At 35.4% G+C, this 13441-nt stretch overlaps 1 protein-coding gene across 1 annotated transcript; it reads right to left on the bottom strand.

The window, feature by feature from the left end:
• Positions 1–1397: 1397 nt before the first annotated feature.
• LOC113109710 (BCL2/adenovirus E1B 19 kDa protein-interacting protein 3-like) lies at positions 1398–11435 on the bottom strand. Its single transcript, XM_026273449.1, has 6 exons — positions 11280–11435; positions 5534–5753; positions 4773–4845; positions 4582–4679; positions 4280–4429; positions 1398–3348 (listed from the first exon to the last, which is right to left on the bottom strand). The coding sequence occupies exons 1-6, from the start codon at positions 11356–11358 to the stop codon at positions 3300–3302; spliced, it is 669 nt and encodes a 222-aa protein (XP_026129234.1). The 5' UTR covers positions 11359–11435; the 3' UTR covers positions 1398–3299.
• Between the last annotated feature and the right edge of the window lie 2006 nt (positions 11436–13441).

The following is a 13441-nucleotide window of genomic DNA, read 5'->3' as shown; positions in this document are numbered from 1 at the left end:
AACAGTATCCATAAACAGACACCACAACGTTTTGGAATACAAATAATGTCGTTCCTCACCCAGTCGTGTTGAGTCAGAATGAGGCACACACCCTTCATTTCCTCTCTGCGCCACTAGAGGGCAGTTGCGTATCGCTTTTAGACTGGTTTACTATTAATTAAATTAAAACCAGGTGAACGCACAAAGGAAATTTAGCCGTTTTAGTGTCGGTAAAATTGGTTTAAGCCTCTTAGCTCTGGGAAAATAATGCGCGTGGCGCCCCTCGAGGATATAGGCCTATAAAGCACAAATGAATTTGTGCAGAAAATCAATGCATGAAGTGGATTCAATAGTAATAGCTTTTCTGCAGGTTGCTGCAAAACCAATCAAAGGACAGATGAAGCATTTCAGCCACAGATATCATATAACTGGCCTTAACTCTCAGTGATTTACCATAAGGAGCTTCAGCAAGAGACTGTGAAAAATTGACTAAAACAATGACAGAGCACAAATATGACAAGCATTTCATATTCACAGTAAAGATGAGGGCATGAACTTGTGCAAGAAACATGAGTCAGATGTAAGGTGGGTCAGAGAGTTGCCAGATTGATCCAAATTCATGTTTAGGAGGAGCCTGGGCTGGTTAACCCTCACAAGTCCATGAGAAATTAAGTCACAGATGTTCCGACAACAGGCTCAGAGTGTATACTGTAGAGCAGGAGAAGATCTGACCCCAGGTCGAATTCCCAGACATTCCCAGCTCGGAGGATCAAATATAGGCTAATGCTGTGTTCTGAGTGGTTGCTAGTATATTGGTGGATGCTTATATACTGTTAAAAAAGGTAACCTTTAAAGGTACAATGCATTATAAAGTGTTATTAAATGGTAAACAATTATTCATAATGTGCATTTTAATACATTAGATCATGTTGTAAGTAATTATAAGCACATTTAAAATGCTTAGTGTAACAAAGAGTTGATAAGTGTAATATGGTTACAATTATTATAATGTATTATAAGGTGTATTACAAGTCATAATTCATGCATTAAAACTACTTTTATAATGCATTCGAAGTAGGCTTGTAAAAAACAAACAAACATGATTAGGTACTGAACAAGTCATAGTGATGCTAAAAAAATAAAATAAAAAAATTCCAATAAAATTTTATTTTTATTTAAATAAAATTGACAAAAATAAAAATATTTACATGAAACTTAAACTTTTTTTTTTTAGGTAAAATTAACAAAATTCTGTTAATAAACCGGGTTAAAAACATGGTTGCTGAATATATTTTGAGCAGATATATTTGATAAATATTGATCAGATTGGAAATGTCCACAAAGAGTGAAAAGATTGTTTGGAGACAACGGGAGACAAAACAACAACAACAAAATAAATAACTAAATAAAAATGCAGATTGTTCTTTAAGATTTTAATTTGAAAACTTTTCTCATTGTCCAACAGGGGAGGAAAAAAAAGGTCTGTCAAATCAATAAACTTACAATTAATGCAATCATCGCATTTAAGTCTAAAGTAAAGTATCTCCACAAAGGAGTTGTCTTTGTGAGAAAGAAAAAACTAAAACCTTTAACTATCATGTACCTTCTCTTCTAGTCTGCCTTGATTGTTCAAGACTTTAAAAAAAAATCCAAAGCATAAGAGAAACCATCTAAAACTCATGTTCACCAAGATGGCGCAGAACAACAAAAAGAACGAGCTTGTGGCACAAAACACGCACATGATGACAGGAAATGACAACAGGACGCCGTATCAAACATGATGAAGGAAACGAGGCACAAAGTTCATAAGAGTTGAGCTCTCAGTTGGTTTTGGCAGCTGTGTGCGAGGAGAAGTATAGATCCTCAGATAGACCAAAGGAACGTGTGCACGCATCCAAAATACACTTACAAAGAGACAAAAACACAGCTGGACTTAAAGATAATTCACCCTAAATGAAACCCTGTTCCCAAAGATGGATGTTCATGTCCAGGATAGCATAGTTACCTGTGGTGCTGGAGTGTTAGTGTTCACTAAATGTGTGTGACTGTTACTGTGTAAGTGTGTTTGAATAGTATCTCACACAATAATTCAAATTCTGCCTTCATTACTCACACTTTTGGAGATATTTTGAAAGATGCCCAAGCTGCTCTTTTCCAGTTTATCTCTATTAGCTTCAGCTGTATGGAAAAGAGCAGCACAGTTGTTGTTCAAAGCTTCCCACTTTCCTAGAAATTGAAAATGCAATAAATCAGTACGAGATGAGAAGTTTGAGAGTGTACAACAAAATTCCAGAAAGTCTGACACAGCTACGATGGCATGATAAAACACCGAAGCCAGATTCTCTCAGCTCTGAATGTTAATGGTAAATAGTGCAGTATTGCAAAGTAGGCTATGCCTAGTAAGAAATCACTAGGTCCTGATATGTATGTGAAGGAAACTAACAAAACACAACACAACAATCACAGAGAAACAGATAAAACAAGAACTTTTTTTTTCATACAGAGATCCGTCAGCCCCATCAGACTGGTTTTTAATCTATGCTCATGAGATGATATATATATATATATATATATATAAAGAGAAACAGGTGTTGTCTCTGTCAGGGTTGTGTAAAAGATTATGCAAAACTTGGTATAAAATTGCATGTGATTCAGTCATAAACATATAATGTCCGAGTTATTACATTTTCCATCCTCACCAAACGTGTTTGGGGTCTACGCAGAGCCCTATCCTTCCCAAAACACTTCCAAGTCCATCATCCTGGCGTTCCGCTCTTGAAGTCAATAAAATAACTAAATTGGTAGCATTTGTAGAAATAAATAAAATCTTAGCTAGCGCTTAGGCTTGCTCGTATAACTTAAATATTTTGGTTGATTCTATTTTGAGGGAAAAACTAGGGGAGATTCTTTATCAGCTTTTTGGTCGTGTGATTGGACCAAAACGGGGATGTTTTTTGCCTCCTAGCTGAATCGAGCTAGTGTGGAGCTAGCATGTGTGCATTTGGTTTCATGCAATGCTCCAAATACTTCCAAAATGAAATAGTAGTACAAAGGGGGTGTTAGGACATTCAAAACTGGAAAATAGATACAGACAATGGAAACATGAAAGAAAAGGGCCTTAACTGAGGAGAAGTTTATCACTTCACTTCCCAAAATGGAAAGGCTACTTTAAGGAATTACTTATAAAAACAAAATGGGAGAAATGTTGCAGAAAAGACTAAAAGGGGTAGAAATGGGCAGCAGGGAGCTTCTTCGTACAAACTGCAACGTTCTCCCTGATCCACCTGGGCCATGCTTGAGGCACTTGATCGGATCCGTGTTCAAATGGAGCTTGCAGGGGGAGTTGTCAGCCTTTTCCCAATATAGACCCTGTTTTAGAGATACAAGACAAAAGAAAGATAGATGAAAAAGTCAGACACTTCATGTGTGGAATATTGCACTGTTGTTCAAGGAATAGTTCACCCAAAAATACACATTTAGTCATAATAATAATAAAATAAAATAAATAAATAAATAATAATAATAAAAAATAAATAAAAATAAAAACTCTTACAAGTTTAAAACGACATGAGGGTATAGAATCCTGATCCCGCAGTATTGCGAGATATAAAGTCTTACTTTTTTTTAATCTCACAATTGCAAGTTTATTTCTCCGAACTGCAAGTTTACATCATGCGGTCCTGAGAAAAAAAGTGGAATTGTGTGATAAAAAGGTCACAATAGCCCTTTTTTTTTGTGGAAGAAACAGCTTCCATATGAGGTTAAGTAAATGATGACTAAATTTGAACTGTGAAATCGCAGCCTGTACTCCCAATGGACTCCATCATGGCGGCGCTCATCGGGTACTAAAGAAAAAGGAGTTTATTGTGCGTTTTTGAGGCCTTTTGTAGTAAGTAACATGCCCTTCAAGAAGATTCAGAAATACTGTATTTATAAATTTTGAGTACATGAATGACCAAGCAAATTTGTATGTCTGACTGGAAAATTCTGAATTTTAGACACAGGAAGTTCCTAGCTATTGATTTCAAACACAGTGGAAACACTGATCTATGATTTATAATAATCATATAATAAATTTATAATCTACATAAAAAGATCAGGGAAAAGAAATTAAGTCTATAATGAATTATAATTAATAATTTTGCAAGTTATTTACAATCATTTTAAAGGCATGATGTAGGAAACATCAAGTTATTTGCTTAACTGTCACGGTTTGCTTTTTGTACTCCCAAAATGTAGCACTTAAAGGCAGCATAAACTACATGTGTGAAGTGTGGTTGTGTTTTAGGAAGGTGTCTACCCGAGACCCAGGACCAGGATGTGGGACAGAAGCAGCGAGGGGATAAACACTTTGAGGAACTCGGCAGAGAAGATGCCTCCTTTCTTCATGGCTCCAGACTTCCTCATACTGAGAGTCACAGAACGCCGCGGGTGCCGGAAATGAAACTCCCTGTCAGAAAGATAAATCTACCAGTCATCACAACAGCATCTTACCAAACTTACCAGATTAAAAAAAAAAAAAAAGAAAAAAAAGAAAAGAAAACAGACATAAAAAATGAATACAATCTATAATAGTAGTTAACAGTAATCACTAGTGCTTACTTGGGCGGAATATTCTCAGGTCTACTTGACCAGTCTGCGACCCAGTCTGAATCCTTCATCAAGATATCATCGTCTCTGATCTCCTCCATGACTTCCTCCTGAGTGGACACAGACACACACCCAAACACAAGCACAGACAGGTCATGAAGATAAGCCTGAGTACATTCCAGAAATTAGAAGAGCCACAGTACCTGACTGTCCCTCCTCATGTCCACGTCAAAAATGATCTGGCCTTCATCCTGAGGACTGGGAGGTCGAGGAGGGCTGTGGGACACAGCAGTTTGAAGTAAGCTAAGAATTGTCATTAAAATGACTTTTGTATGTCTTCAGAATATCATTTTATAATCATTTGTTGCCATTTTAGTCCTAACAGCTTTCATTGTATGGAAAAGAGCAGCTTGGGGATTCTGCTAAATATCTCCTTTTGTGTTTTCCAGCACAAAGACATTCATACAGGTTTAGAACGGAAGTTTTCATTTCTGTGTGAACAGTGCTTGGGAGAACATTAGTCTGTGTACATATGAAAGAGGAACAATGTATTCCTACAGTAAACTTTGAGTGAGATGAGGGTTATTATGGCCGTATCCTATCAGCATGAGGCCAGTGTGACCATGTGTAATTTGGCATGGATGTTTACAGCACTGCTCTCTATCTATGAAGTCATTAAACTCAAGCTGTGGTCTCAGGTGACATTTGCAGATGATATATATATACACAACATCTTAAAGGGATAGTTCACCCAAAAATGCCAATTGTGTCTTGTGTCCTTTCATGTTGTATGTTTTCTTCATTCCACTTATTGCTCATAAATGCTTAGCATGTGTTAAGTTTGATTGATATATATATATATATATATATATATATATATATATATATATATATATATATATATATATATATATATATATATATATATATATATATATATATATGACATAAATATGGTGTTTACCTGTCGCATGAGGAGTTACTGCGGCTGGATTCATGCTGGGCATCTAGCAGGATTTTTTCCATGTCTCCATTGTGGATTGAAGATGACGAGGGAACATGTTCCAGCCCCCCCACCATCCCATCATCCTCCTCTACTATCTGGGCTAAAGGGGGCGGCACTGAGGCAGCGGAGGAAGAGAGAGATGTGGCATTTTTGTTCATCTCCAGCTCTACCCATGACCCTAAATGATATATCACATAACAATCACAATAATAATGAAGATTATAAAATTACAATTCCTTATTTAATTATTTTTATGTAAAAAAAAAGAAAATAATAATAATGTTTTTATTTATGCAACAATATGAATGGATCAAATCACACAGAACCTACTATTTTGGTTCTTATTTCACCACAAAATCAAAAGATGAAAAAAAAAAAAAAAGACCTGTCAAAGTCTTCCTTGGACTTCCATAAAAAGATAAATAAATAAATAAATAAATAAATAAATTCTATATATATATATATATATATATATATATATATATATATATATAGCTATGCATTTAATTTATAAAGATCCAGGATACAGTAAAAATAAATAAAATAAATAATTAATAAAAAAAGGCCATCAATTACAAATGCAAAATGTCAGGTTGATTTTGGCAAAGAAAATCTGAAAGGGAAATATACTTTAAATGGTCCAGAAAAGTATGAAAGACGTTGTCAGAATAGTCCATCTGCCGTCAGTGGTTCAACCGTAATGTTATGAAGCGAAGAGAGTGCCACAAGGATGCACTATTTTCTCTCAAATCAAAGCATAAAATATACGTAGAAACAGTGCATCCTTGTGACACTGCTAACACAGAAGAGCGTAGGCAGTTTGAGTGATGTGGAGCGACACAGATGAGACTGTTTACAAAAATGATTGAATAAAGTCATTATTTTTCTTTTATTCCATAACTTCACGGTTGAACTACTGATGGACTATTCTGACGATGTCTTTCATACTTTTCTGGACCTGACACTGTTATTTATTTGGCAGTCTATTGGACAGTCACAAGCTTCTCAGTTTTCATCCATAATATCTTAAATTCTGTCCTGAAGACAAACTAAGCTTTTACAGGTTTGGAATAACATGGGGGTAAGTGATTAATGACAATTTTCATCTTGGGGTGGAGTATTCCTTTAATGTTCTTTAATGTAATATCTAATTTTGAGGGGAAATGTGACCTGGTAATGATACTGCATCTAATGTATCCACCATTCATTCAGTAAGGCCCTGAGACAGACCGAGGCAGACAGTGGGATTTCCCTGTAAATCGTTGGTGGTCTGGCTCACCTTCTATTTACTGTGTGGTGAACAGGCAGTAAATGCCTCCCTCTCAGACTAATTACAAGCTCACTGATATATGAGTCACACCTGACCTGACTGCTGCATGCTCTACGTGAGTGTGAGCAGGGACGCACTCCTGAACGCATGGCCTGATCAACACAAACACACAGACTCCTTTTATCCGTCAGTCAGGGACGAGCACTAAGCTTCCCGTGTTCCCCTTGCACCCTAAATCTGCTGTGCCGTCTCATCAGAAACATCTGTGTTATCGCACAGTCAATCCTCTGTTTACCACCGGCTCAACACACCGCTCTGGTTCCCCAGTGCATGCTGCCGACCAAACAGGATGATCAACTGGTGCTGGACGAGGAATACCCCCCTCACCATGTAGAGAGCTTTGAGTGATTCGAAAAATCAGAAATCGCTATTATAAATATAATGAATTATTATTATTATTATTATTATTGAGTATAAATGGAATGCCTTGCAGGCCACTTTCAGGAAAACAAAAAGAGGAAGATAAAGAAGGTCCACATGACTTCCTGGGGTTGAGCAAACATAGATAATGTGACAAGGGCCTGCTTTGACTCTACTGGGATCTTCTCATAAGTATGGCTGAGCATGCATGTCTCTGCCCTGTCCTGAGGGGGAAACGTGTGCATTTGGCTGCGCTAGAGACTGACCTTTGTCTCGATCCACTGACACAAACAGTGTTGCTGTGGCAGCAGGCAAGCTGAACGTTCTGGCCAACGGTGGAACATTACTTTGGTTGTCATCAGGGAATATATAGAGATCAAAAGATCAGATGATAGTATTACTGAGGCTCATTTAAGAAACGCTAAAGCATCACGGCTGCAAAGTGATCAATGTGTGGATCTGGAAGACAAATAAGCTATTGGGTGAATCTTACAAAAATAGGCCATATTCAACCTTTAAAAAAATAAATAAAAATAAATAAAATAAAATAAAAGACAAAAAATAAGTCTGGACATGTTGCTATATTTTTTTTGTATTTCTTATATTACATTTTTATTTTCTTATCTTTTACTTTTATGAATTCTTATTACATATTCAGTAAAATACTATATTAATACAGAAAAAATCAAGTAAGATTTCTTTTTTTTTTTTAAAGAAGCCTCTTACGGTTTTATGTAATTTATTCCTGTGACAGCATATCGGATTATTGTTAAATTAAATACTATAAATGTTGTAAATGGGTGTTTTACTTTGAAAATTGCTTGTTTTATTTTTGTTATTATTTTTCTTCATGATTATTATTTTACTTTCGTTTATGTAAAGCACTCTGAATTACCATTGTGTACGAAATGTGCTATATAAATAAACTTGCCTTGCCTCACTTAACTTTTTTTGAAACATTATTATTATTAGTATTATTCAGGTTCTTTGATGGATATAAAGTCCAAAAGAAGCATTTATTAGATAAATAAATCTTTGGAAACATCATCAATTTACTGTCAGTTCTAATAAAGTCTCCATGTTGAATAAAATTATTCAATTAATTAAAACAAACAAACAAACTTACAATTTACATTTATATTTTATTTATCTTTAAATGAAAATTATGAAAAATAATAAGACACCCTGAGGCATATGCAAATTATTTTTACAAATGTAAAACACACACACACACAAACACACAAACACACATTAAAAAATATTATATTTAAAAGCCATCATTTATGCTAAAACTGCTGATTACCAAACTACATTTGTTTATTCAGAACAAATACAGAACATTATCAACTTTGAATTAAAACCAAAAAAATATGACCTAGTCAGACCGGACATGGTCTTGACAGGTTTTGAGAGATGTGTTGTATTAGATCTTTGGCTGTGGGCAAAGTCCTTTCACACGTCCTCCAGCTAGCACTCATCATGTCTAGTACACAGCCGGGCGCATCCAAATTGTCAAACAAACACTGTTAAGCTGAGCCCATATTTGCCCATCTGTTACACTGAAAGAACCTGGCCAACATTAAGTTGTCATTTCACTTTCCCTAGAGAATCTCTCAAATTCACAAGTTAGCACTAGTGCATGAGAAAGCTGTGGTCATCAAATCACTGCATTGAGATCTGGCCAAGGATGTCAGCCTCATCTGTGGGAAACCAAGAGTTTTATGAGATAATGGGGCCATCGTGCTGATGATGAAACCGTCTCAAAATCTAGTGAATGAGAAAAAACCAACGACCACAGAATTCATTCTGGAAATAAAATCTCTTTAAACCAGGGTTATGTGCTGAGTGAAAAGCCATTGTGTGACTAAGACTCTGTGTTATTTTAGTAACATTAATTCTACTAAACTAAAATAATATACATAATAATATATGATCATAGTTTTGCAACATTTTAAATAAATTATTTTTATATTTTGTATTTTAATTTATTTAAAGTTTTAACAATTTTGTTGTAAGTTAGATATATTAAAAATTTATATATATATTTTTATTAAGTTTCAGTTTTTAGGTTTAGTCTACTTTAGCATTTCATCAAAACAAAACTGAGAAATAACTGCTATTTTAATTTTAGTTAGTTTTTATTTCAAGGAAAGAAAATGTTTTTATTGCTTTAGTTGATAACCCTGTAAAAATAATACTTAACAATAAAACGTAATAACAATATAAATAATATGTACAGGCTTATATAAAAGTATATACAACATTTTATTGCTTTCTAATACCCTTGATCATTAAAAAGCATAATTTTACCACTTTCCATTATCTTTTCCTTTAAGAATTAAACGAAAAGATAATTAATTTGATTTGTTTAGCTGTTAAGCCTTTTGGGCGTCAATTTGAGCAACCTCTTCATATATGAAATGAAAGATAGGAACATCAGATATGCAAATGAAGTTTTCTGCATGAGCCAATATCTCCGTGCATTTTCCACCAGCCTTCCTCTGAGTTAGCTACCTTACATGAAGCAGACTGCTGCTACTTCACGATCTCAAAATATCATGACTCACCGCCCTAAACTCACACTCCCAATTTTATTTCCTGGCTTTCTGTCTTACACTTTCCACACGTAGACCGGACCACTTTCTCTGCTGCTACAAATAGAATTACGAATACTACTATGGTGAAAGCGCAGCTCATGAATATTAATTATTTTCTACTGACACTTCTACTTTAACTTCCCTGCACATTTTGGTCACGTAGCCAAATTTATATTCATGATGCGAGTCTTTACCATTAGGTAATTGGCCAGTTTACTAACGTTCGCCGCTCAATGTCTGCCTTTCAGCCAATCAGTAAGGATTATTGGCTCACTACTAATTAATATTCAGGATTCTAGCCTTTTCCATAGTAGAATTTATTAACTGGCGTCCTGAACAAGGGTCAACAGCTGTGAGGACTAGTGACGCTTAACTAGCTTCAGCGCGCACGTAGCTTACATTAGTATCGTTTGTTTACAGTGAATGGCAGTTTAAGTACACTGCCCAAAATATGTGGTCTTAATATTTAGACAGCGAGATTTAGCTGTCTGCTCTTCGCATTTCAGAAAGCATAACGTTACCAGGAATTTCAACAAGATCTAACGTTATAACTGTAACTTTAGACCATATTTAGGAATTTTCTCTATTTTTAACCAAAAATTGTATATATAATGACTAATTAACTGATATGGATTTTAAATAGCAGGCTGACAAATAATGTTTTTTTTTTTTTTTTTTTTTTTTAGCAAATCCACACATATTGTATGATAATGAACTATTTGTCTGGCTATAAAGGTTAAGGGTTACTTTTTCGCATAGAAGTTATTTTTAAAAGCATTTCACACGGGTTTTCGTCTACTACGCCGATTAAGCTTTAGTTAATTACAAGTTCAATCTAAGAGTGAGAGGCCGATTTGTAGATCAGTTTGTTTGCATCTTCGCAATTTACACAAAGACCTTATTTGCTGCCACATGTCGTGCATTGCATGTCAAAGAGATATGAACAAAAAAATATTTATTCTTTGAGCCTCTTCTTATAAACACACCGGACAAACACGGGTATGTGTCACATATCTATTACACGAATAAAAATGGGGTTTCAAGCATCCACAATCTCCATTATCGAGTTGCTCTAGTTCTCGCCTTGTTGACATCGGCTTAGGCCAGCCTTCTGAAAACGTATAGTCATACTATTGGTTTACGTTTAAAGTCAATCACTTTTTAAGACCCGCCTCAATACACAACCTCAACGGCCATTGGACAGAACGCTTGTCAATAAACATGACGAAATATATGACAGAAAACCCCGCCCTCCTTATGGCAAAGAAATGTTGACTGGAACTAAAAAAAGAGCATTTTACATGAAGTAAAATAATTAAAAAGTATAAAAAAATATAAATACAGCCAAGTCAAAGGCGTATATAACAGATTTTATAGATGTCAGTGCAATACAGCGAGGTGCTCCGGCTGTACATACCGTTTAACCCAGGCTCTCCGTTGTTGTCTACTGGAGCAGTAGCGTCGGACATCGTGGCTCTGTGTTGGGCGTCTTGCATAAGACTGTCTGTAAGCACCGCACGAACACACTCAGCGCACGCACGCGCACGCACGCACGCAGGCACGCAGGCACACACGCACGCACATTTGGCCCAGCGCTCATGCATAACGGAGCCTGATCACGGATCGGGCGCTATGTGGAGGCGTGCTTTTAAGTTCGTTAATAACTGTTTTCAGTGGCTGACCTCAGAACTGTTGGGAGCGCAGGTTTCCTGCAGCGCTAACATGACGCAAACGTGTTCATATCTGATAACAAAGACACTAACATTACGTAATGGACTCAGTCTGCTTATTTATAAAAAACGCACGTGTATTATGAACGAAGTCTGTCAAAAACTAAAATGACGTATGGCAAGCCTATTTAACATATATTTCTTAAAACAAATATATATTGTTGTTGCTGATACGTTTTTAATTACATGCAAGCCATCCAATAAGGATCACTATCTTTTCTATTTCATTAGTAACTTTGCATTTGAATGTTTTGTATGTTTTACTTTAGGGCCGTTTCATAGTCAATGCGAGGGACGTGAGCGTCACGCTCCCTTTCATAGTGAACGCAAGCGTCACAGGTGATGCGTGTATGCAGTACACCGCTCACGCAACAGGGGGTAGTAGAGTCGGGTGATATTAGTAGAGTCGGGTCGCGTGATATTCAGATCACAATGGCAACTGAAGAGGAGTGTATTCTGTTGCTGATGAACTATTGTGTAAATGTGGATGAATATGTATAAGTTCGCATAATTTTTCCTCTTCGCCCGCCATTGTATTCAAACCTTCTTCTTCTGTAAACACAATATACTTGAATTAACGTACAATACTTGCAATGTCACCCCCAACAACAACACATAGTATTGCGTGAATCGGCGCGTCGCGTATCAAAAACTAGGACGACACATTTGGCTATGCACCGACGCATAATGGCGGCCGAAGCGTAACGATGCGTAGCCTCGGGGACGCGTATGTGTACAGATGTGTTTACTATGAAACGGCCCTTAGTCACTTCTCCAAATGTACCCCGATAATGGTAAAAATTGCAAAGTTTAGCCATTGAATTTTATGTGAATATATATACATATATATATGTGTATGTATATATATATATATATATATATATATATATATACTAAATTGGCTGATGATTGAATTAAGGTAGAAAGCTATGCATGGACGATTTGTTAAAAATTTGATAAACAGTTTAAATTTACAAAACAGATAAGGTTACTGTTATTATGATTTTCATCTGAACAGTTAAGTCCTCATTCTGACCATAGTATTTTATATATATATATATAATAAAATAAAATAAAATAAAATAAAATAAAAGATTGTTTTCATGAAACATTTCATGAAAACAAATAAAAACACTATTATCCATGCCAGGCCAGTAGTAAACAATGGCACTTTGTAAAGAAACTAAACATGCCTGCACATACAGCTAGAGACATGTAATATGCATGACATCACCTTTTTCACAAATGTTGGTTTTTATAGTTCACACAGAGACGATAATTGGCATTTTCATTTCACTTTGACACCATTTTTTTTTAAGTTTGCATCTTCAGGCCCTCGAAACATTTAAATGAACAGCCAAAACCTATTATTTTCTAAAAAACGTGTTGTATAAAAGCTCCCTGTGACAATTAAAATAATAAGCAAAATAAATAATATAATTTAAATAAATAATATTTAATTATTAAATAATAATAAAAATAATTACTAAAATAATTTTTTGTAAACCTTCAATTGGCACTAATGACTAATGGAAATGATAAAATAGCTATCCATACATCCCTGGCATGTTGTGGACATATTTCTGCCCTTACCATGCAGTTTTTTTGTTTTGTTTAATCCGGTATTAAAAAGAACCGATCAATGTTGTTAATCTGTAGTGATTTTATAAATCTGAGAGTGGATATTAAGCTCCAAAATCCTTGAAGCAATGTTTAAAATTATCATATATGCAAATGGTCAACAGAACATCCCTCATGGTTCTCAAAAGCCTTTAATATCCTATATTAGTTTGACGTCACGCTCAAAAAGCATTTCAATTTTGCCGCAGGCATGCTTTGTAAATACAAA

This window comes from Carassius auratus, chromosome 10 (assembly GCF_003368295.1).
Source record: "Carassius auratus strain Wakin chromosome 10, ASM336829v1, whole genome shotgun sequence".
Classification (NCBI taxonomy): Eukaryota; Metazoa; Chordata; class Actinopteri; order Cypriniformes; family Cyprinidae; genus Carassius; species Carassius auratus.
The sequence above is the reverse complement of the archived record's forward strand: the minus strand, read 5'-3'. Positions and strand labels throughout refer to the sequence as shown.

What these genes read in the sequence shown, in the direction of transcription:
- LOC113109710 (XM_026273449.1), bottom strand. Translation starts at nt 11,358, where the DNA reads ATGCAAGACGCCCAACACAGAGCCACGATGTCCGACGCTACTGCTCCA. An exon ending in AGTAACTCCTCATGCGACAG is followed by an intron (nt 4,846 to 5,533) that starts GTAAACACCATA and finishes TGTGTCCCACAG; the next exon opens with CCCTCCTCGACCTCCCAGTC. An exon ending in CCTGAGAATATTCCGCCCAA is followed by an intron (nt 4,430 to 4,581) that starts GTAAGCACTAGT and finishes TCTTTCTGACAG; the next exon opens with GGAGTTTCATTTCCGGCACC.